Source organism: Pristis pectinata, chromosome 10 (genome assembly GCF_009764475.1).
Source record: "Pristis pectinata isolate sPriPec2 chromosome 10, sPriPec2.1.pri, whole genome shotgun sequence".
NCBI classification, from domain to species: domain Eukaryota; kingdom Metazoa; phylum Chordata; class Chondrichthyes; order Rhinopristiformes; family Pristidae; genus Pristis; species Pristis pectinata.
Window position 1 is genome coordinate 31374293 of NC_067414.1, and position 24080 is coordinate 31398372.

Genomic DNA, 24080 nt, shown 5'->3' on the forward strand with positions numbered 1-24080 from the left:
CAGGGACACAGTTGGAACTAAAGTCAATTATGTTGGCATGAAGTGTGCATTGGCTAAGGCAGACTAACGTATATTTCTAAAGAAATTACATTAAAAAGTTTGTAAGTAGTAAACAATGGCAAACATAGAGATTTCAAATTCTCTAAGAATATACTGTAAATGAGAAGTAAAAACCACAAAAGAAGTCTGTTTATCTAAGGTTAAAGTTAGATTAAAAGAGATTTATGAATATTGCCAAATTTGTCTTGGTATTGGGAGAGCGTTAGGAAGCAGCAACAAAAGAGGGTTTCTGCACCCACCACACTTTCAAGCAGCGGGTTCCATATTTCCACCAGTTTTTGAGTAAGTGAAGATGAACGCGGGAATCTATGTTGGTGCCAGTAATTCCCGGTTCTCCACAGGGAGTGCTGTTGCAATGCAATCTGGGAAAAATCAGATAACTGAGAACACAAGGTATTTAAGAAAAAATTCCTGCTGTAAAAGATATAACTTAAAACTTTGTACTTTTCTGAATGATGCATAATGGAGTTGTTAAAAGCAAAACCCTCAATTACTGCTTAAGTATGTCTCTGATCCTAGTAAATTAATTTTATGAGTGGATTGTAATTCTCCATCTCCGTTTAAAATACTTAATGACATTTGAGCATCTTCCTATTAAATACATATTCCAATCTATAATCTTCACCATAAAGTGTTCGAAGTTAGTTAAAAGATGTGTTTCTTATTTCCTGATTTTTCTGTCTGGGAGGGTACTTCAATGAGACTGGCTCTTTAGCCTTCACGATGCCATCACTGTTGCTTACATGCTGAAATCCTCCAGAATTGATGCATGACAGCAAGTGATGGTGACAAAAGGTTAAATCCAAGGTACAGAAATGACTAAATCTTTCTGCAAGATCTTTGGTGAGTCCCATTGTTTCAGTTAAGACTGAAAAGCTGGCTCAATCGTTTTTAGTCAAAGACACTCTTTGATTCTGTCTCAATGAAACACATTGGGATAATTTTCCAGATTAAATGAGTAATACAAGAGCCAGTTGTTGATGACTCACACTACAGCTTTTTTATGCTGATGCATAAGAGAATATAAGTGAACTCCACTGGGACTACTAAAAAATTTCCATAGGTTTGGCACCTCAATTAGTAAAAGCGTAACAACTTTTGATTTCTACGCGAGACAAAGACAATGAATAAACAAGGCTCAAATTTATAATAAATTTATTGCTGAAATCATATTCACCTCCTACAGTAAAAGGTAACCAAAAAGACATTCTCAAAATCTGTAAATAAAAATTAATAACCTAAAATGTAGGAAGGGTTATAAAAAATCCAAATGTAACATTGTGACAGAATTTTTTTGTTGATGATTAAGGCTAAAATGGCATCATTTCTCCAATGGTAACATCAAAGTAAAAAAGTTCTGAAAATATTAGTGTATAATAGGTGCAAATCTTTAATCAATAGTAGTGCAGATACCAAACCTCTGAAAAGTCTATTCTTATTGATGACAAAGTATTTTTAAGCAGGTTGCATATTTTAAATAAATGTTTTCTTTTAAAATGTATATTGATTTGGCTAAGTTGAAATGGAAATTCCCATTTGAATTGATATAATGAAATCAGTCATGTCTTACATAAAATAATTTCAGAATAGTGAGATCTGAAGGCAAACGACAGACATGAAATTTGTCCCTATGGATGTTTCTATTCACTTTTCCTCTTGGTTCCATTGGTGGAACAACTGTTTAGATAAATTATTCCACAACCAATGAGTTTACTGTATTACAATGAACTAGAATATAAATATAAATATAATGAAGATTATCATCAAATAACAGAAACAAAAAGATGCATTGCAACCTCAAGCAAAAATATTAAAATAAAAAAGACATGTTTGGTAACAAAGGCTTAATTAAATATAATATCTATAAGACAAACATTAATCTTACTTGCGTAACAATGGCTTCTTTAAATAAATTGTCAGTTGGTAACTTCACTGCAGCGGATATAAGCACAATACCCAGTAAAGTTCAATTATTTCAATTAAGATAATCAAACCTTCCTATAAAACTCGCCATTGTGGTGGTGAGTTGTTCAATTTTTTTCTTCAAAATCCTATGATTGGAAGAAAATATTTATTTTTTATAAACTATTTAAACACATGTATTTATAAACCAACCAATATTTTTTTGTGTTGTAAAAAAAACTATTGCAGATTCTCTATACAACAGACACATCCATTGCAATGATCCACATTACTGCTTTTTCAGTTGCCCATTCATACCACAGACACGTTAAACAGATGTTCTAGTCCATTTTAAATGCACCATTACTTTCTCCATTTGTACTTTGGTTTCTCAGAGATTTTTTCTTTTTTTTCTTCCTTGCAGTCATTGCATCAATTTTACAATCACCTTCAGCAACCATTAAATCGGATTTTGGTGTCGTTACATCCAGTGGTTTTGCTGCCAATTTCTTTTTTCTCTTTTTCTGCGATGCACTGGAAAAGTAGCAAGGTATAATTTACTAAATACTGTGGTTTTATTTGCTGATTTCACAAGAAGTATTAAAATGTGTATCACTACAAAATAACACCCATACTTCAGGAATTTCTTAGTTGTCCATCATTTAAACATTGTGAATGGCAACCCCTCATACAATTGCAGAAAGGAAGGCAAATAGCACATCAGCATTGCAAGAGCCTGAAGTACAAAAGGAAGGTAGTCTTGTTGCAATTATACAGGGATTTGGTTCTACATACTATCCTGGTATCCTTATTCCATGGAGGATATACTTGCAAAGGGGGTTTAGTAATTGATTCCAAAAATGAAAGGAATTTTTTCTGTTTTCTCTGAACCTCTGTGGTCAGGCAATCCCAAAAATTTACAAAATCCATAGAAAAGAAGTAGCTTTTGCTCTACCATTTCTGGATTCATCTCCAAAAGCCTTCAGCAATACTAATGCTCAGATCATTGCTGGAGTGAAATCCATTCAATGCCAATTCAAAACGCTAATTTTGGGATTAGGGAGGTGATTAGGGAACTAAAGGTAAAGGAACCATTAGGAACTAGTGATCACAATATGATTGAGTTCAGTTTCAAATTTGAGAAGGAGAAGCTAATAACTGGTGTATCGATATTTCAGTGGAACAAAGGAAATTACAGTGGTATGAGAGAGGAGCTGGCCCAAATTGATTGGAAGAGTATGCTAGCTGGAGGGATGGCAGAACAGAAATGGATAGAATTTCTACGAGAAATAAGGAAAATGCAGGATAGATATATTCCAAGAAAAAAGGTTTTGAATGGAAAAAAGGCACAAATGTGGATAACGAGAGAGGTGAAGGCTAAAATAAAAGCAAAAGGGAGGGCATACAAGGAAGCAAAAATTAGTGGGAAAACAGAAGACTGAGAAACTTTTAAAAACTTACAGAAAGAAACTAAGAAGGTCATTAGGAAAGAAAAGATGAATTATGAAAGGAAGTTGGCAGATAACATTCAAAAAGATACCAAGAATTTTTTTAAATATATGAAGAGTAAAAGAGAGACACGGGTTGATATAGGACCAATTGAAAACAGTGTGGGAGAGATTATAATGGATAACAAAGAGATGGCAGAGGAACTAAATAAGTATTTTGCATTGGTCTTCACTGTGGAGGACATCAGCAATATACCGGATAGTCAGGGGTCTCAAGGAATGGAACTGAGTTCAGTTAAGATTACTAGAGAGAAGGTGCTAGGAAAATTAAATGGACTAAAGACTGATAAGTCTCCCGGACCGGATGAGGTGCATCCCCAGGTTCTGAAGGAGGTGGCTTTAGAGATTGTGGAGGCACTGGTGATAATTTTCCAGGAATCGACAGACTCCGGCATGGTTCCAGAGGACTGGAGGGTCACAAATGTAGTTCTACTGTATAAGAAAGGTGGAAGGCAGCATAAAGGAAATTACAGACCTATTAGTCTGACATCGGTGGTGGGAAAGTTATTAGAATCGATCCTCAAGGATGAGGTTCTGGAATACCTAGAGGTGCAAGGCAAGATAGGTCCAAGCCAGCATGGTTTCGTGAAGGGAAGATCCTGCCTGACCAACCTATTGGAGTTTTTTGAGGAAATCTCAGGCAGGGTGGATAAGGGAGAGGTAGTAGATGTTGTGTATTTAGACTTTCAAAAGGCCTTCGACAAGGTGCCGCACAAGAGACTGATTAATAAGATGAGAGGTTATGAAATTACAGGTAGGATAACAGAATGGGTGGAGCATTGGCTGGTTGGCAGAAAGCAAAGGGTGGGAATAAAAGGATCCAGTTCTGGTTGGCTACCGGTTACTAGTGGTGTTCTGCAAGGGTCGGTGTTGGGGCCGCTTCTTTTTGCCTTGTATATTAACGATTTGGATGATGGAGTAAGTGGTTTTGTGGCTAAGTTTGCAGATGACACCAAGATAGTTGGAGGAGCAGAGAGTATTGAGGAGACAGGAAGGTTGCAGAGAGACCGAGATAGTTTAGGAGAATGGGCAAGGAAATGGCAGATGAGATTCAATGTCGAGCAATGTGCAGTTGTACACTTTGGAAACAGAAATAAATGGGCAGATTATTATCTAGAAGGGGAGAAAATTCAAAGTACAGAAGTAGAAAGGGACTTGGGGGTACTTGTGCAGGATACCCGAAAGGTTAACCACCAGGTTGGATCGGCGGTAAGGAAAACGAATGCTATGTTGGCATTCATTTTGAGAGGTATAGTGTATAAAAGTAAGGAAGTGTTGATGAGGCTCCCCGGGGCACTAGTGAGGCCTCATTTGGAATACTGTGTATGGTTTTGGGCCCTATATCTTAGGAAGGATGTGCTGATGTTGGAGAGGGTTCAGAGGAGATTTACGAGGATGATTCCCGGAATGAAAGGGCTTACTTATGATGAGCGTTTGTCGGTTCTTGGACTGTACTCACTGGAGTACAGAAGAATGAGACGGGACCTCATAGAAACATTTAGAATGTTGAAAGGACTGGACAGAGTAGATGTGGCCAAGCTGTTTCCCTTGGTGGGTGAGTCCAGGACCAGAGGGCATAATCTTAGAATTAGAGGGTACAGGTTTAAAACAGAGATGAGGAGAAATTTCTTTAGCCAGAGGGTAGTGAATTTATGGAATTCCTTGCCACGTACAGCAGTGGAGGCCAGAACATTGGAGGCATTTAAGGAGGAGATGGATAGATATCTAATTAGTCAAGGTATCAAGGGATATGGGAATATCCATTTCAGGTTTCCAATTTCAGTTTTTTTGATTTTTCATTTAGGAAAATATTTTATTGCATGGTTAGTTCAATATAGCAGGAAATTGGGGCTACAATAGTTTTTTTTCCCCTGCTCATGGAGCAGAACCCCCCCCCCCATTTCTTTTTTCTTTTTCCCCTTTTCTTTGGAGCAACTCGATGGGCCGAATGGCCTACTTCTGCTCCCTTGTCTTGTGATGTTGTAAACCTTGTACTTTATTCCATCAAGACACCTTTGTATAGTTTGGTCAATCTTCCAGCATACAGACATTTCCTGAATGAAAATGGACTGGTTAAATCACAGATCTAGAACAAATAGGATGAGGATAGGGGTGGGATAATATGCAGATGGACAGAATCACCCAATACATTTTCTCAATAGATTGCAAATTGATTGTAGAGCCGTGATCTACGATCCATTGAAATTCTACCATGCAAAATGTTAGGTAAACACGAGAGGGAGAGAGGGAGAGAATATAGTTCCAGCTACATTTTTGCATACTCAGGTAGTCTGCAGACTGGATAAACTGGATTAGCAGCCTCTAGAAATGGGGAGAAGATTAACATGAATTTTAGTTGGGCATCAAAGGGGAAGCTGCAGAGACAGCTAATAACAACTAGCAGAATTTGGTCTGAAAAGGACGGCTCTCTAGACATGATGGGTCAGAAGGAATGACCCATCAGTCAATAGAAGATGTGCATAACTGGCCTGCGGATGCATTGACCGCTGAGACAGTTGTGAGTATTCTGAGCCAGTTCTGACAAAGTGTCTTCCACCTGAATTGTTATCTCGGTTTCTCTTCCCACAGACGAGGCCTGACATGCTGGGTATTTACAGCATTTTCTGTTTTTATTTGATATTTCCGGCAGCTGTTTTTTTTTTAATTTGCTCTGGATTTTGACCTTGAGAGTAATAATATCAGATAGTCGCAGGAAAATGACATGGCAAGCTAATAAGGCCAACCAGGGGGCTCTTGGAAAATAAAAGGTATGTTTGGTGAAGTCGGCAGCTGTGAAGAGATGCCAAAAGGAAGAAAAAATCCAGGCTGCAGCAAGAGCACTGGTGTGAGGGAATGCTGTAATTGTGGCATGAAGGGCCATTTAAACCAAGAGTGCAAAGAGCCACTCAGAGAGGTTGGAGGCACAGCCCAGTCAACACTGTCCCAGAGCACCAAGTACCAAACCTAACTGAACTGTTGACTAAGCACATTCGGGAACTTGAGTCCTCCCATGGAAGTATCCAAGCAACACATGCATGATGGGGATGAGGAAAGAGTTTAAGAAGTCGTGCCCAGCCAAAGTACTCGGCCCCACTGTACCTGAACGTTTTGGGGAAGACAGTGTGTGACAGCCTTAGCTGAGAAAGGAATGGAGTACTTGGTGGACATGGGAGCAATGCTCCACTCCCCATTGCCTGTGACACCCCCTGGACAAATGCTTCTGATTTGGGGGATTTTACAGGAGACTGGGGCAATAGTCAAACCTTCACAGATAACAGCTGAGCCCTAAGGACCCAATGGAAACCTGCATTTACTCAATGGGACCAAGTGGGAATGGGATTCATGTATGGTAGTAGCTGGGTTCTGCGATATGGGGAGGTGGGTGATAGTCTGATACTGGATGCTAGTAATGGCGGTCCTTTGAGCAGTCACTATAAACAAACATGGCTGTGGATGTTCCCTGGGTAAAAGGAGAGCCTATAAATTTAACTTACCCTCTATAATCCCAAACCCTTTTAACTTCTCAGTTAATTAAGGTTCATTCTCCATTCCTTCCAGTAACACAATCCAACTTGCTACTCAGGCACTTGCTCCTTAATCCTGCCCTGAGCAATAACTGACTGGGTGTAAGGAGTGGTGGGGTGAATACAACAAAATGTTTAATTGCCCAGATGGCAGCCAACAAGATTTCATTCTCCTACCGACATGTCAGAACCGAAGAAATGCAAGCTGCTAGTCCGCCCTCTCCGTCGGTCTCCTGCATTAACTCCTGCACTTAGATTTGCCTCAGTGGCTGCCACTTCCTGCACAAATTCTATCTCTGGCTGTATGACATCTAAAGCAGGAGCAAATTACAGGCCTTGTTTTAGTAGCAAGCCTCGTCTTAATCCCATTCTAATCCCTGAATAATCTCAACAGTGGAGCCACCATAGCTGGATTGATAAAACACCTTGCAGTTTGTTATTAATCCTGGACACAGCCACAAAGATATTACTGACTCCAGCCAGGGCAGCTCCTGTACAGTCCCAAGGAGGCATTCAATGAGCAGCTGATTCAAAACAACTGAACAACACTCAAAGCAAAGTTAGATCCAAACATTATGATGAGAGTAACAGGCAGGGTTCGGTCTTATAATAATTAACAGGGATTGTTAGACAAATTGCTCAAGCAGGATATCAATCTATCAGGTAGAAAAGGGTAAAAAAATGTGCATCTGGTGCTGGGGTGGGGTGAGGATGGGGAGTGGGGACTGATGTGAAGTTCTTGCAAGGGAATAATAAAACCACCATATGTGTGGTGTGTATACACAAGGGACCAGGAAAACTATTCAGTCAGTGGAGAAGTGCAAAGTGGTGGGGAGAATTTAAGGGGGGATATGAACCTGAGACATCAAAGGACCTATAGCCACTGTTGTGACTTGGTGACAGTCTTGTCAAAGAACCAAAACCATTCGACTCCCGTGTCAACTCCACAATATAGGCTTGGACCGGAAAATATCAACAACTCATCACACTGAAGAATTAGTATTGGTATATTATTGTCACTTGCACTGAGGTACAGTGAAAAACTTGTCTTGCATACCGATCGTACAGGTCAATTCATTACACAGTGCAGTTACATTGAGTTAGTACAGAGTGCATTGAGATAGTACAGGTAAAAACAATAACAGTACAGAGTAAAGTGTTACAGCTACAGAGAAAGTGCAGTGCAATAAGGTGCAAGGTCACAACAAGGTAGATCGTGAAGTCATAGTCCATCTCATTGTATAAGGGAACCGTTCCATAGTCTTATCACAGTGGGGTAGAAGCTGTCCTTAAGTCTGGTGGTACGTGCCCTCAGGCTCCTGCATCTTCTACCTGATGGAAGGAGAAGAGAGAATGTCCCGGGTGGGTGGGGTCTTTGATTGTGTTGGCTGCTTCGTCAAGACGAGAGGTGAAGACAGAGTCCAAGGAGGGGAGGCTGGTGTCCGTGATGCACTGGGCTGTGTCCACAACTCTAAATTTTTTTAAATTTTATTTACAGCGTGGTAACAGGCCCTTCCGGCCCAACAAGTCCACGCCGCCCATTTTAAACCCAAATTAACCTACCCGTACGTCTTTGCAACGTGGGAGGAAACCGGAGCACCCAGAGGAAACCCACCCAGACACGTTTCTCTGCAGTTTCTTGTGGTCCTGGGCAGAGCAGTTGCCGTACCAAGCCGTGATACATCCAGATAGGATGCTTTCTATGGTGCATCGGTAAGAGTTGGTGAGAATCAAAGGGGACAAACCAAATGTGTGGTTGGGCATGTTAAAGGGGCACAGTTGAAAACATGATCTAAACCAGTACCCTCAGATGAACAAGAACACAGAGGAGGTACTCTTGTCCTTTGAATATAAATGGTCAAAGGAATGAGCTCGTGGATATCTCTATTTTGATGATCTTGCATTGCGATGTGACATTTAATCCGAAGTGATTTGGAAATATATTTGAGCCATCCCTAAAAATGTCTACTTCCATACATAAAACATTCCCCAATTCTATCCCTGCCTCAGCTCATCTGCTGCAGAAATCTCCACTCACATCTCTGCAGCCTCATATTTTGCCTACTTCTAGCCCCTTCTTGCTGTTTCCCTCATTCTGCCTGGATCCTAACTAACACCAGTTTTTCACTCGTTACATCTGTGCGTGCTAACCTATATTGGTATTTGGTCAAATAACATCTCAATTTTAAAATCCTCATCTTGATTTCAAATCTCTCCATTTCCTCACACTCCTCTATCTTTGTAACCTTCTCTAGATATATCATCCCGTGATATACTTGCATTTTTTGATTTCTGGCCTTCTGATCAAACCTGAATGCCATTACTCCATTACTGGTAGCCTTCAAACCTATCAAAGACTGGCATGCGGCACAAACAATCTAAAAGAGAAACAGCAATGAATTTTTTAGATGTGACATGGGAAGCAAAAGTAAATGTTATCTATAGTCACAAACATTGGTGTTAATTTACCTTGGGACAGGCTTTGGGCAAGTGGTTGATATGGTGAGCTGGAAATTCACCCACTTTTGCAGAAATCAGGCTCAACTGTATTAAAATGGCACCAGTTCCCCCTCCCAACCTTTCTGGAGTAGATGGGGAGTAGCTGCCAGCCATGGCTGTCTACCACCACATGCAGAGAAGGGAATTCTGTGAACATTCTGATGGGCTGAAGGATCTCTGTCTATGCTGTAAATCTCTGATTTTGCAGAAGGACCAGTGATAGGCAATAGAGAAACTTAAACGTTCCTTTAAGGAGGTCAGAACAACCCACCTACACTACTGGCCTCACAAAGTGGGAAAAAAAAAGTACCTGTTTGGGCCTCTTCCTAGTGGGCCACAAATCTCCTTAGTCTGCTCGGAAAGCCTCAGAAGACGAGCTTGCAGGAAATCTTTCTTGAATTTTCCATTCAATACTCTTTAAAAGAATGGGCTTTGTCCCACTCTCCTGTGCTGTCTATGTTGTGTTGAATGTGAATTCAGCAATATTCTTCAGATTAGTTTCCTTCCAAATTCCCTTGACATGGTTGCTATTTGACGGGAATATTCTGGATCTCCAGGAATGCTGTTTATGCCACATGACAAAATTCACGTGCTGATGAAGGGACAAACCTGAAACATTAACTTCTTCATGCTCTCCAGAATGAGCTGCTTAAGTGTCACTTTCCATTCACTGGTAATGATTTGTTTTTCATTGAAGAAATCCTTGCCTGAATGCAGAAGAATCCTTGAGCCTTTCTGATATTAGACCCTTACCACAAAACCATCCAGATGGTTCACAAGTTATGAACAAGGTTCTTCTAATTTAGAAATAATTCAAGGAAATGTTATCTATATTTCTTGGTAAACTGAAAGTTCTTAAAATTTGATAGTGTTGATTTGAAATGATGTTACTTACGGTTTCACAGGTGACTCTGTATCTGTGTCATGCTCAGAGATCAGCTTGAGCTCTCCTGACTTGCTGATGACTGCTGACATCTGTAGGAGAACAAAAGGAACATAGTGTGTAAGAAATGAAGGTGGTGGGGGGTGTACTTGGACTGCTTTGTCTCGGCACATATGCAAAGCCACAGGTTTCCTGTACTTGGAATAAATGCAGCTTGTTTGAAAATACTAAACCTATCTGGCCTGATGTATCTCCCCTTATGTGGTTACAATCTGTAGGCCCAGGAGAGAAAAAAAAACAGGCCTCCTACCATTCCCATGATGCAGGAGATACCACTTTACATACAGAGGCAAAACCAAAATAGTATTAGGATCTGGTAAATACACCTGGGGCCATATCCTCATGTCTGTGTAGTTTGTATTAACTCTTTAAAGACTAAAATAGTATTTCTGTGTAAACATCAAAAATAGGAATATTTATTTTGTTTCTGCTATTCTAAGAATAAAAGCCAACTGGCTATGGAGCTGTATGTTTATCTTTCACTTTATCTTTTGTATACGAAACAAAACATTTTGTTTTCAAATATTAACCAAAATCTGGGTGCATGCTTTTCATGACTCTCTTTTATGTCAAGAAATTTCCAAATGTGACCCAAAAGGACATTTTTTTTAAATCAAAAGCAAGGCTATTTCCTCTGACTGGAGAGGGGCAAAGCATTGTGGCACAACATTGTGGGCCGAAGGGCCTGTATTGTGCTGTACCGTTCTACGTTCTACGCATCAGGATAAGGGACCGAACATTTAAGGACTAAAACAAGGAGTAAGTTTTTCCCCAAAGGATGGTAAATCTTTGGAATATTCCCAAGGGCTAGGGATGCACAGTCATTAAGAATAGTCAAGACTGAGATCCAAATATTTTTGGATATGGGCATCAGGTGGGAAAGTGGATGAAGTATAGTCTTAATTTTGCTGAATGGAGGGGCAAGCTCAAGGGGCTGTAAGACCTAATTTTGCATATATTTATTTTTCTGTAATAAGTACTTGTACATGGTGTCCAGTTGCACTCAACTACAGCACGTGAAGTCTTCCTCAATATCTTAATGTTCATTTGAAGGCATCTGAGAAACACTGTGCAGTGATGGCAATAAAATCTGATCGGATTTGATCTGATTTGTTTTATGGCCCATTTATGTTTCAGACATACTTCTGTAATATAACCTAAATTCCCTTCGCTTTAGTCAAACTCTGTTTAGGCTGAAAATTCAGAACAGTAATGAGGGAGTGCTGCACGATTGAACATACTTTTTTTTTGGTGAGCTGTTAATCTAAATCCCCATTCATCCTCTCAGTTAGATGAAAGAATCTCAGTGGTAATTTAAAAATGATCAGGGAAATTTTCACTGATATCCTGGTCATAATTTATTCCTCAACTATCATTAAAACAGAGTATCCAGTCATCATCTCTTGGCTGTTTGTGAGGGCTTACAGTCTGTAAACTGGCTAACACATTACTTACACTGGAATAGCAATTACACTGGCTGTAAAGTGCTTTGGGACATCTTGATGCTGTTAAAATCAGCATATTAATGCATGTCTTTTTATTTTGCAAGTTGAGCTCAATGACATAATTATCTACAGTTATAACAAGTCATCTTTTGACAGTCTTGCTGAGGCATTTCCTGCAATGTCTCTTGTTCAATTAAGGATTCCCCTCCACCATATTTAATAAGGCATGTCCCACAATTCTGCTTTTACCTCTTTACTCCTTCCCAAAATCATGATAGGGTTTTCCCCATCTTCACTTTTCTCCACTTTGAATGAATCATCTTCCACTATTTCTGATATCTTCAGTCTTATTCAATATAAAATACATCTTTTGCTTTCTTTCCCTTTCACCTTTTCAAAAGGGATTGTTCACTCACATCACTTACAAACTTCATACCCTATTCATGGTACTCTTCACACAACTGCAAGTTGAACAACCTTTCTTTTGAGTTCTCCCTTTCTAGCTATCATTTGAGGCTCAAATACTCTTTCTGTGTGAAACAATGCTTTGAACAGTACTTGATGTTCACAAGACCATCTCCTCTACAGATACAGATAAGGTAACAGTACACACCCATTGAAAGTGCAAGCATTATTCTGAGTTTGTGGTTACTTGTCACTTTACTTGCAGTGCCATTCTCACTCTGACCTCGGCCAGCACTGCTTTCAATATGAAATATTACAGCCTTTGGACTCAACATGGAGTTCAACAATTTCAGATAATGGCATTGCTATTCCCACCTGCGACTCTTCTGGAACCATCTTTTTTTCTTTTACTAATGCCACCACATTTGTTTATGTCATTTACTCTCTCCCACCTTCCACAGACCTTCATTCCTCTCTTCCTCCCTTTCTCTACACCTCAGAACATGTTTTATCTCCAACCTTTATCAGTTCAGATGACAGGCTGCCTCCACTACTACCCTTTGGTTTGTACTGCAGACACTAACCCACTCACTATGTTTCAAAAAAAATCATGCCACTTATGTTTTTTTTCACCAACCACCTTCATTCGAAATCTCGTAGTTTTTGACCTTTTTACCAAAGGGAACAGTTGTTTCTCAATCTGCCATGTCTGTACCATTCATGACTTATCAACAACCTCCTCTGTTTAAAGGAGGTCAGTCCCAGCTTCTCCAGTCTATCCATATAATAAAGTCCCTTAGCCCCAAAATCATTTTGGTAAATCTCTTCTGTACCCTCTCTGAAGCCTTTGTCTTTCCTAAACTGTTGCACACAGATTCGGACACAAGTCTCTAGCTGTTTTATAAAGGTTCACCATGACTTCCTTGTTCTTGTTCTCTATGCTTCTCCCTATAAAGCTCAGGATCCTGTATCCTTCTTTAACAAATTTCTGAAGCTGTCCTGCTCCTTCCAACAAGGGATGCACAAATATATGCAGATTTCCATATTCTTGTACCTCTTTTAAAATTGTGCGCTCTAATTTATATTGCCTCTTCTCATTTTCTGCCTTATTTCTTACATTAATTTTCATCTGCCCATTGCACCTGCCTATGTATATCTCCTGGAAGTCTATTACTAACCTCTTCACAGTTCACTACACCTCCAAGTTTTGGGTCATCTGCAAAATTAGAAACTCTGCCTTGCACATCCAAGTCATTAATATATATATTAAGAAAAGCAGCTGCCCAAGTACTGACCCCTGGGGAACTCCATTATATAGTTCCCTCCAGTCTGAAAAACAACTTTACACCACTAGTCTGTTTCCTGTTACTTAGCCATTTACATTATTAAAAATGTTCATGTTAGATGGACAATTCTTAGCATTTAATTCAATGAACAATCACAAAAATGCTTAAATACTGGAACTTTGTGGGTAGCAAGGGATAGCTTTGGGGCAGGCAGGATCTGTACATGGGAACTCATCAGACAAGTGTCCTGCAGCTAATCCATGGGGAAAGAATACCTCATGTGCCCCTTTCCCTGAGGTGAGACTGCACACCAATTATTAAATACTGGTAAGTTTGCACAATTACTTATTAATGACATTGTCTAGCATATTTGAAAGTCTGCGAGGTGTACAGTACATAAGAGAAACTGCTCCAAACTTGTACTGAGTCTACCAGCATGGCAATGATGGGCAGCTCCGTGTCAATAATTGAAGGTGCCAAGATGTGATTGCTTGGATTGCTGTAGTGTTCTTCCAGAGGGGTAGCATTTGGCCGATGGTGCAGTAATCAAGGTATTATATTTGTACTCCTACCAAAAGTACTCCAATAGTGTCCTCACAGTTGCCTCTCAGCTAGCTGGCTCAGACTACTATTGCTCATAACAAGATGGCAGAATCCAAAGCTGAGCCACCTGAGCCCGGTGTTGCTCACGTTAACCTGTGATCATCCACAATATCCTACACCTTAAAGACAGCAACCATCCATCAGCTAGGCTGCAGCTACCAGGGATCACTGCACAGAGGCAAAGCTGTATACTGAGTCAATGATTTTGTTCTTGGATATATAATAACATTTGAGATATTTTTGGTTTTCATGATTTGCGCAAAGGAGATCAGTAACTCAGGAATAGAATGGGAGTTCCATTATTATAGGGCTTTGTATTTCACTTAATTTGTTATCATTCGTGGCTGGTGTACATCACTAGGAGGCCTGCATTAATTATTCATGCCTCTCTGAAATCGAAGGCACCTTCTTGGTTTGCTGTGGTGATCACCACTGTCTTCGGATGCAATACCCCTTGGATATGTGGAGGTTTGAGCGTTTCTCTCAGAAGATTCTCGGGGAGAAGGCCTTCTTGGTCAGGATACTTTGTCCCTTCCTCCTTTAGCAATCCCTAGCCCCACCTCTTCTCTGCACTGGACCACCTGGGTAAATGGAATTAGCTGCCAGAGGAAGAGGTAGAAGTGGGTACAATTACACTGTTTAAAAGACATTTAGACAAGTTCATGGATAGGAAAAGTTTAGAGTGATATAGGCCAAATGAGGACAAGTGGGACTAGCTAAGGAAGACATCTTCGTGGGCATGGATATGTTGGGCCGAAGGGCCTCTTTCCATGCTGTATAATCTGACCCACTTATTTTCTTAACGAAAATAGGGCTCCAACTCAAATACTCTCAGAAAGCTCCTAAATTGTTGCAGCTCCAAAATTCTGTGTAGCTAAGACCTAGATTGTTAACTCCCCAACAACCTGCAAGTAAGTGATGCTCAAATCTGACGGCCCACACAATGTGCTGACTATACACAAGTATAGAATTTCACAGTAGTGGAATCAATCATTATGCATTACACGATGTTCGATCCCACCCTTGTATACTGAATGCTTTGGGTGCCTTTTGTCTCCTAAATGGATGAAAATGGGATCTGATCTTTTATCCTTTACCACTTATTATGGCATACAACCATGCTAGCTCCCAGCAATCAAGCCTATTCTTCTTCCCTTCTTTTTCCCTTGTTTCTCTTTCACATGCTCATCAGCTCCTCTTTGGTACTTTTGACACTTACCTAAACTAACTTAACTTACTTAGGGACCTGGGAGAAAACTGGAGCATCCAGCCAAAACCCACATGGTCACAGGAAAAACATGCAAGCTCCACATAGACAGCAGCCAAGGTCAAGATTGAAGCCAGATCCCTGGAGCTGTGTAGCGGCACCACTGTGCGACCCTTTTGTGTGAAGCATTTTGTGAATAATCAACTGTCATTTTCAAATAATTTAATGTAACAATTTAGTTTCTCAGTGCTTAAATACCTTCTGCACAACTGAATTTCTGGCTAAGGTCACGTCCCTTGAGCTCACACTGAATGCCTGTGGAACAGCAAAGTTGGCATGGACAGAATGGGACAGTGATGTTGAATTAATTTTCTAATCATAATGACTGCTACAATATTCTTGGATAGCAGGTGCTTGTGGTGATTTTGCTGTTGCCATTATAGCCCCTTTGTCATTACCACCTGCTTTCAACTTGCCCCATTATCCTTTTGCCAGTTCATCTGTCCTGCCTGACACAGTAGCTCAGATCTTCTTTTGTTCTTTCCTCTCTTCCTCCTTTTCCCTGACTCAGTACTTACTTAAAACTTGTTACAACTTTTAATATTTTTTGCCTTTGATGCAAGGTCACTGACATGAAATATTAACTCTGCTTCTCCTTCCATAGGTACTGCCTGACCTGCCAAATGCTTCAGTTTACCAGCACCTGCAGCATTTTGCTTTTGTAAAATTAAAAAAAAACACCATTTTAAATCTTTCTACTTTCAAATACTGTTTCTACCTTGGTGGGTGTTGGGGATTTCACTTCTGCCTCTTCATCTTCAGTTACTAAAAGAGGATTGTTGTCCTGTTGATGCGGTTGTATTTCTTCACGTATTCCTGTTAAAATGGTACATATTTACAAGATATTGAAGTTCCTCTTTTTAAAAGCAAGTAGGAAAAAAAATCTTGTGTTATCTGTTACAGACATATAAATGAAGGAGGAAGAATGAAAGCCAACTTACTTTCATTAGCTACATAATTTGCTGGAAAGTAGCCCTGTGTTCCATTGGCTAAGCGACCAAACCACCAGTTCACATTATCTTTGTACAGCACTTGGATAATGTCATAATGCTGGATGGTTAGCTCATCTGATCGATGCGCTGTGTAGTCATAAAGAGCTACAACCTAAGGGAGAGATAAGACCGCCAGTTTTATCACAACCATGCCACAAAGAGAAACCCCTAAGACTAACTTCCTCCTGCATCAGGACAGCTGAAACCAAAGCTGCAATATGGTAAGACTTGAGGTTGTCTAAGGGTTTTGTTGATGGAATCAAAGGTGGTGGGAACGTAGCAGGAGCTGTGAGATAAAGGACTGTGGGATTCAAGAGATGGTTAAAATATTCCACACCACTAAGATTACTTTCCAACAGCTGCTGTTGTATTAAGTGCTCTTATTAAACAATGACTGCAGCTTCATTTGCAAATGTTCTGAGAATTTTAACACAAGAACTTTAAGCCTAAAACCAACCAGTACTTTATGTTTGAACGTTTTTACACAATAGCAGACACTTAAAGATAGAGACAGAATCTAGTTTAATGTATTGAACAGAAATCGCTATTTTTCACTGTTACTGATCAAAGAACTAATCAAAATGAGAGCCATTAATCTGATAAAGACTACAGTAGCAAAACTATTTAAAAAAAACTTAATTTAAGTTTTCAGAACTAAGTTTTGGGATTCCATAGTTATCCATTTCTATTACTTTAATTTTTTTTTGCTGCTGCTACATGGTTTAACAAGTTTGCATTAAAAACAGTAAAAGCCTTCAGTACTCAGAAGGTTAATTCCCAATCACAAACTGATACATTTTGGAAAGTCTGAGTGGGATTTTTTTTTATTGCTATTAATAACTTGCAAACATGAGTTACAGGACAGCTGTACATTAAGTGATCAACCTGTCATATTGAAAGTGTCAGTAATATAAAAATCAGCTTAATACCAAATAGTCTAGAAATAGGAGGCACTTCAGAATTCAATAAACAATATTTTAAAAATTTGCTCATTGTCTTAACTAAAGTTCTTCTCCCATTGTCATTCCCCATCCACAAGTTTTAGTCTTATTCCTTCTGGTTTCTTCCCAAACTGGATGCCAAGAGCATGGTGCTGAGCAGCTTCTCTTACATCTGTGTCAATGCTGTTCTTGATCTGAATGCTGAACTGTGAAGGTAACAGGTCCACCTTCATTTCAGAGGATTTAATTTCTACCCCATGACTCTTTCAGAAATAAGATAAGACATATTAAATTTACCACTCATGCAATTCCAAATACAGGATTCTACCACTGCTCAGTGGCACAGGATATTTGAAAACAAATGCAATGTCATTACGGTTTAAAAACTTTCATAAAGGTATAGTATATAAATAAATATGGTTGAGTGGAATTCCCCTCCCTCAATGCAAGATACCTTAACCAAAAGTAATACTTCTGGTAACTAAACTAGAGCTAAATATGAAGGTTTTGGTATGTTTGGCTAAAAGCAACAGTCTAAGAAAGCACTTTTGTGTTTCTTGGTTGAGGTATCATTTATATAAAAATATACATATCCAAGGACATCATTTCACATTGATAGCACCGATAATTCAGTGCAGAATGTCCTTAGATCCTGCACAGATCAGCTGGTGGGGATACTTGCAGACATTTTTAACCTCTCCATGCTTCAGTCTGAGGTTCCCACCAGCTTTAAGAAGACAACTATCACCCCGGTACCTAAGAAAAACAAGGTAACGTGCCTTAATGACTACCACCTGGTGGCTCTGACATCCACCATCATGAAGTGCTTCAAGGGGCTGGTCATGGCACGCATTAACTCCAGCCTCCCAGACAACCTCGTCCCACTGCAACTTGCTTACCGCTGAAACAGGTCTACAGCAGACGGCATCTCCCTGGCCCTACACTCACCCTCTGCAGCATCGGGACAATAAAAGCACCTATGTTATAATATTGTTTATTGACTACAGCTCCGCCTTCAATACTATAATTCCAAGCAAACTCATCACTAAACTCCTAGACCTGGGTCTCAACAACTCTCTTTGCAACTGGATTCTTGACTTCCTGACCAACAGACTGCAATCAGTGAGGATAGGCAGCAACACCTCCAGCACGATTATTCTCAACACTGGTGCCCCACAAGGCTGCGTCCTCGGCCCCCTACTTTACTCCCCATACACTCATGACTACATGACCAGATTCTGTTCTAACTCCAGTGACAAGTTTCCAGATGATACCACAGCAGTGGACTGTAGCTCAAATAACAATGAGTCAGAGTACAGGAGGAGACAGAGAGCCTACTGACATGGTATCATAACAACCACCTTTCCCTCAGTGTCAGCAAAACAAAAGAACTGGTCATTGACTTCAGGAAGGTGGGGTGGTGCACATGCTCCTGTCTACATAAACGGTGCTAACGTCGAAAGGGTTGAAAGCTTCAAGTTCCCAGGAATGAACATCACCAATAAGCCAGTCCTGGTCCAACCACGTAGACACCATGGCCAAGAAAGCTCACCAGTGCCTCTACTTCCTCAGGAGGCTAAAGAAATTTGGCATGTCCCTGTCGAACCTCACCAATTTTTATTGATGCACCACAGAAAGCATCCTATCAGGATGCATCACGGCTTGGTATGGCAACTGCTCTGCCCATGACTGCAAGAAACTGCAGAGAGTTGTGGACACAGCTCAGCACATCACGGAAACCAGCCTCCCCTCAATGGATTCTGTCTACATTTCTTGCTGCCTCGGCAAAGCAGCCAGCATAATCAAAGACCCCACCCACCCCAGACATTCCCTCTTCTCCCCCCTCTCATCGGTCAGAAGATACAAAAGCCTGAAAGCACGTACCACAAGGCTCAAGGATAGCTTCTATCCCGCTGTTATAGGACTATTGAACAGTTCTCTAGTGTGATAATATGGCCTCTTGACCTCACAATCTACCTCGCTATGACATTGCACCTTATTGTCTACCGGCACTGCACTTTCTCTATAAGTGTAACATTTTATTCTGCATTCTGTAATTGTTTTACCTTGTACTACCTCAATGCACTGTTGTAATGAATTGATCTGTATGAGCAGTATGCAAGAAAAGTTTTTCACAGTACCTCAGAACATGTGACAAATAATAAATCAGTTTACCCTTCAGTGTCCTTGTCTCCACTGGGAAGTGTAAATTCCTACAGGAACCAGGAACCAGGAACCAACCCATAAACCCTCCCCCTCTCCCCCAACAGTGCACAGCAGCTGATATAATTTCAAGAAGCAAGAATAGTCAAATAAGCAGGAACGGCTCCATCTTGAGAACTCTACAGAAGCCAGTCTTCACCCAATTCAATTCAGTCCACATGATTTCAAAATAATGGGCTAAGCATGCTGGATATAGCAAAGCTAAGCAAGACCAGACTCACCTTCTGACAAGTCATAAGTCAGGAATGTGATAAAATACTCTCCACTTGCCTGAGTGAATGCATCCCAATAACACTGAAGAAGCTTGATATTATTCAGGACAGAGCAGCCTATTTTATTGTTACCTCATTCACCAATCTAAACACTAATTCCCTCCATCTGTGTACAGTGGCAGCAGTGTGCATCATCAGTAAAGTACAAAGCAGTTGCTCACCGTCGCTCTTACAGGACCAGTATAACATGGAAAGAAATTATTCAGCTGAATGATGTAAGAGAAATCTAGCCAGAGGCACTACCCCATCTTCTTCTTATTGCCTCACTAATTTTTATTCGAATAGTTATCCAGCTCCCTTTTGAATTCTACAAATAAATCTTTCTCCACTACAATCCCTGACAGTGCAAGCTATAGTCTGGCCAATCTGTGTAAAAATAGTTCCACGAGATGCATATTGGAAAAGATTTCGGATCACAAACCAACATATATTGCATTTGCAATGGAGAGAACTCTGCCCAATGAGGGTTGTACTGAAGTCTTAAATGAATGTTTTTGCATATATAAATATTAATCTTTTGGGATATATATTAACTTGAAATAATTATAATAGACCTAAATATTGGAAACTTAATTCAAATTATGTTAAAACCTAGTGTATTCCAAGGAGGAACATCGTCAGCCTCTCTTGATGTGTCAACAATATCTCAGTAGATAGTGTGTGCTCTCATCTAGTTAAAGCTCGCAGTTTCAAGTTCCACTCTGGAGACTCAAGCACAAAGTCTAGGCTGATGCTCCATAGAGAGTACTGTACTCTTACAGGTACCATCTTTCAAATGAGATTTTAAAACTACTTACTCTGTCAGATGGACAAAAAAAAACACCCTGTGAATCTTGGTGAGCACAAATTGGTCTCTGTGTTTCCTGGACTACAACAGCATCTGCATTTCAAAAATTACTTCACTGACAGAGGTCATGAAAGGTACCACATACACAAACATTTCTTTCTTTTAGAAAGTAAATCTTGCATCTTCAGTAATTGCTCTGTTAGGCAGAGCTTTCAGCTCATGAACTTTGAATATTTTACTCCTGCTAACGTGGTAGAATTTTTTGGCAAACTGACAATTAAATTGCAATGCGATAAACTCTTTCACTTTCAGCCTGTTGGTTTATTTTCGAATGCCGTAGACATATTTTATATCTGTTTTAAATTCCCAGTTTCCTGGGGATATAATGGATTTCTGAAATTATTTGATAAATTCTTCTAAATTGTTAGGTTAACATGCTGGACTCACCTAGCTAAAGGATAAGACTTATATGACAAATACAAGGTAAATTATTTTTTGTAAAGCAATGGACCAGCATGTCCCACACTCTACCATTACAGCCAAGAAGGGGGTTCAGCACTAATTCAATGTTAAAAAAAAAGGCATGCTGGGAATAGCATCAGGTATACTTAAGAATGAGATACCAACCTGAAGTTGCTGCACACTGGACTACATGCATGCTAAAAAGTCAAAGCATCATGCAAAAGGCAATGATCCCACATAAAAGGGGTAAAATCAAAGCTCTGCAGTCCTGCCCCACATAGTCATGAAAGGTGGTGAGCAAATAAACAGCTAACAGAAAGAGGAGGCTGAAAGAATATCGCCACCCTTAATGATGGTGGGCCCAGCAGACGTGTGGCAAAGACACAGCTGAAACATTTGGATTGGCCAACCAATCTTGGCTTTAAGCATTGTCATAAAAAAAATGTCTCCTGCCAATTTGATTCACTCCATCTCATTATCAAGAATAGATGAGTACATAGAATATAACAAAAGCTTTAAAAGTGAAGAGGGGATTCCATAGTCGGGGGGTAGACAGGAGATTCTGTGAACGTGAAAGAAACTCCCAGATGGTATGTTGCCTCCTGGATGCCAGGGTTAGGGACGTCTCGGATTGGGTCCACAGCATTCTGAAGGGGGAGGGTGAACAGCCAGAAGTCGTAGTACGTATTGGCACCAATGACATTGGTAGGAAAAGAGATGAGGTCCTGAAGAGGTAATATAGGGAGCGAGGTAGGAAGCTGAAAAGCAGAACCTCAAGGGTAGTAATTTCTGGATTGCTGCCTGTGTCACGGGCTAGTGAGGGCGAGAATAGGATGATCTGGCAGATGAATGCGTGGCTGAGGAGTTGGTGCAGGGGGCAGGGTTTCAGATTTGTTGATCATTAGGATCTCTTCTGGGGAAGGTACGACCTATACAAAAGGGACGGGTTACACTTGAACTGGAGGGGGAACAATATTCTGGCAAGCAGATTTGCTGGAACTGTTAGGGAAGGTTTAAACTAGTTTGGCAGTTGGGAACCCGAGTGATAGGTCAGAGGTTGGTGCATTTAGTGTACAAGTAGATGCAGCGTGTATTAAGACTGTGAGGAAGGATAGGCAATTGAAAAGGCAAAACTGCAGTCAGCCGGATGGGGTGAAGTGTGTCTCCTTTAATGCAAGAAGTATCAGGAACAAGGATGATGAACTTAGAGCATGGGTAGGTACATGGAACTACAAAGTTGTGGCCATTACAGAGACTTGGCTGTCACAAGGGCAGGAATAGTTGCTGGATATTCTGGGGTTCAGATGTTTCAAAAGGAAAAGGGACTGAGGTAAAAGAGGTGGGGGAGTAGCTTTGCTGATCAGGGACAGTATCACAGCTGTAGAAAGGAAGGATATCCTGGAGGGATCATCCACTGAGTCAGTGTGGATGGAAATCAGAAACAGGAAGGGAGTGATCACTCTATTGGGAGTATTCTACAGACCCCCCAATAGCAGCAGAGATACTGAGGAGCAGATCGGGAGGCAGATTTTGGAGAAGTGCAAAAATAACAGGGTTGTCGTCATGGGTGATTTCAACTTCCCTAATATTGATTGGCACCTCCTTAGTGTAAAGGGGATAAATAGGGCAGAGTTTGCTCGGTGTGTCCAGGAAGGATTCCTGGCACTGTATGTGGACAGGCTGACAAGATGAGAAGCTATACTGGACCTGGTACTAGGCAATGAACCTGTTCAGGTTTCAGATCTCTCAGATCTCTCCTTGACCTTTACCATAGCCTTGGAGAGGGATAGGAGCAGACGATATGGGAAAGTATTTAAATAGGGGAGGGGGAATTATGATGCTATTAGGCAGGAACTTGGAAGCGTAAATTAGGAACAGATGTTCTTGGGGAAGTGCACAACGGAAATGTGGAGGTTGTTTAGGGAGTACTTGCATAGGGTTCTGGATAGGTTTGTCCCATTGAGGCGGGGTAAGGATGGTAGAGTGAAGAGGCATAGAACATCTTGTCAAGAGGCAGAAAGAAGCTTACCCAAGGTTTAGAAAGCAAGGATCAGACAAGGCCCTGGAGAGTTACAAGGTAGCCAGGACGGAGCTTAAGAATGGACGTAGGAGAGCTAAAAGGGAGCATGAGAAGGCCTTGGCAAGTAGGATTAAGGAAAACCCCAAGGTGTTCTACACGTATGTGAAGAATAGGAGGATGATTGGAGTGAGGGTAGGACCGATCAGGGATAAAAGAGGAAACATTTGCCTGGAATCAAAAGAGGTAGGGGAGGTCCTTAATGATTACTTTGCTTCAGTATCAGTATTCACCAGTGAGGGAGACCTTGACGTTTGTAAGGATGGCGAACAATAGTCTGATATGCTAGAGCATGTCGCGTGAAGAAAGAGGATGTGCTGGAACTTATGAAAAACATTAGGATAGATAAATCACCGGGGCTGGATGGGATATATCCAAGTTATTACGTGAAGTGAGGGAAGAGATTGCTGCACCTTTGGCGATGATCTTTGCGTACTCACTCGCCACGGGAGTAGTGCCAGATGATTGGAGGGTGGCAAATGTTGTTCCTTTGTTCAAGAAAGGGAATAGGGACAACCCTGGGAATTACAGGCCAGTGGATCTTACTTCAGTAGTGGGCAAATTACTGGAGAAGATTCTTAGAGATAGGATTTATGGGCATTTGGAGAAGCATATGCTGATTAGGGACAGTCAGCATGGCTTTGTGAGGGGCAGGTCATGCCTCAAGGGCCCGACTGAATTCTTTGAGGATGTGACAAAGCACATTGATGAAGGTAGAGCAGTGAATGTGGTGTACATGAATTTCAGTAAGGCGTTTGATAAGGTTCCTCATGGAAGGCTCATTTTGAAAGTCAGGAGACATGGGATCCAGGGGAACTTGGCTGTGTGGATTTAGAATTGGCTCGCCCATAGAAGACAGAGGGTGGTTGTAGATGGAGCGTATT

The 24080-nt window shown here is 40.7% G+C and overlaps 1 protein-coding gene across 1 annotated transcript in view; it reads right to left on the bottom strand.

The window, feature by feature from the left end:
* Window positions 1–1227: 1227 nt before the first annotated feature.
* The window catches only part of ahi1 (Abelson helper integration site 1), a 161586-nt gene continuing 138733 nt past the window's right edge, over window positions 1228–24080 (bottom strand). The window contains exons 24-27 of the mRNA XM_052024883.1: window positions 16384–16546; window positions 16161–16258; window positions 10389–10468; window positions 1228–2496 (exon numbers count right to left, since the gene is read on the bottom strand). Of these exons, the coding sequence (XP_051880843.1) occupies window positions 2304–2496; window positions 10389–10468; window positions 16161–16258; window positions 16384–16546 (534 nt within the window). The 3' untranslated portion in view covers window positions 1228–2303. The remainder of the gene's footprint in view (window positions 2497–10388; window positions 10469–16160; window positions 16259–16383; window positions 16547–24080) is intronic.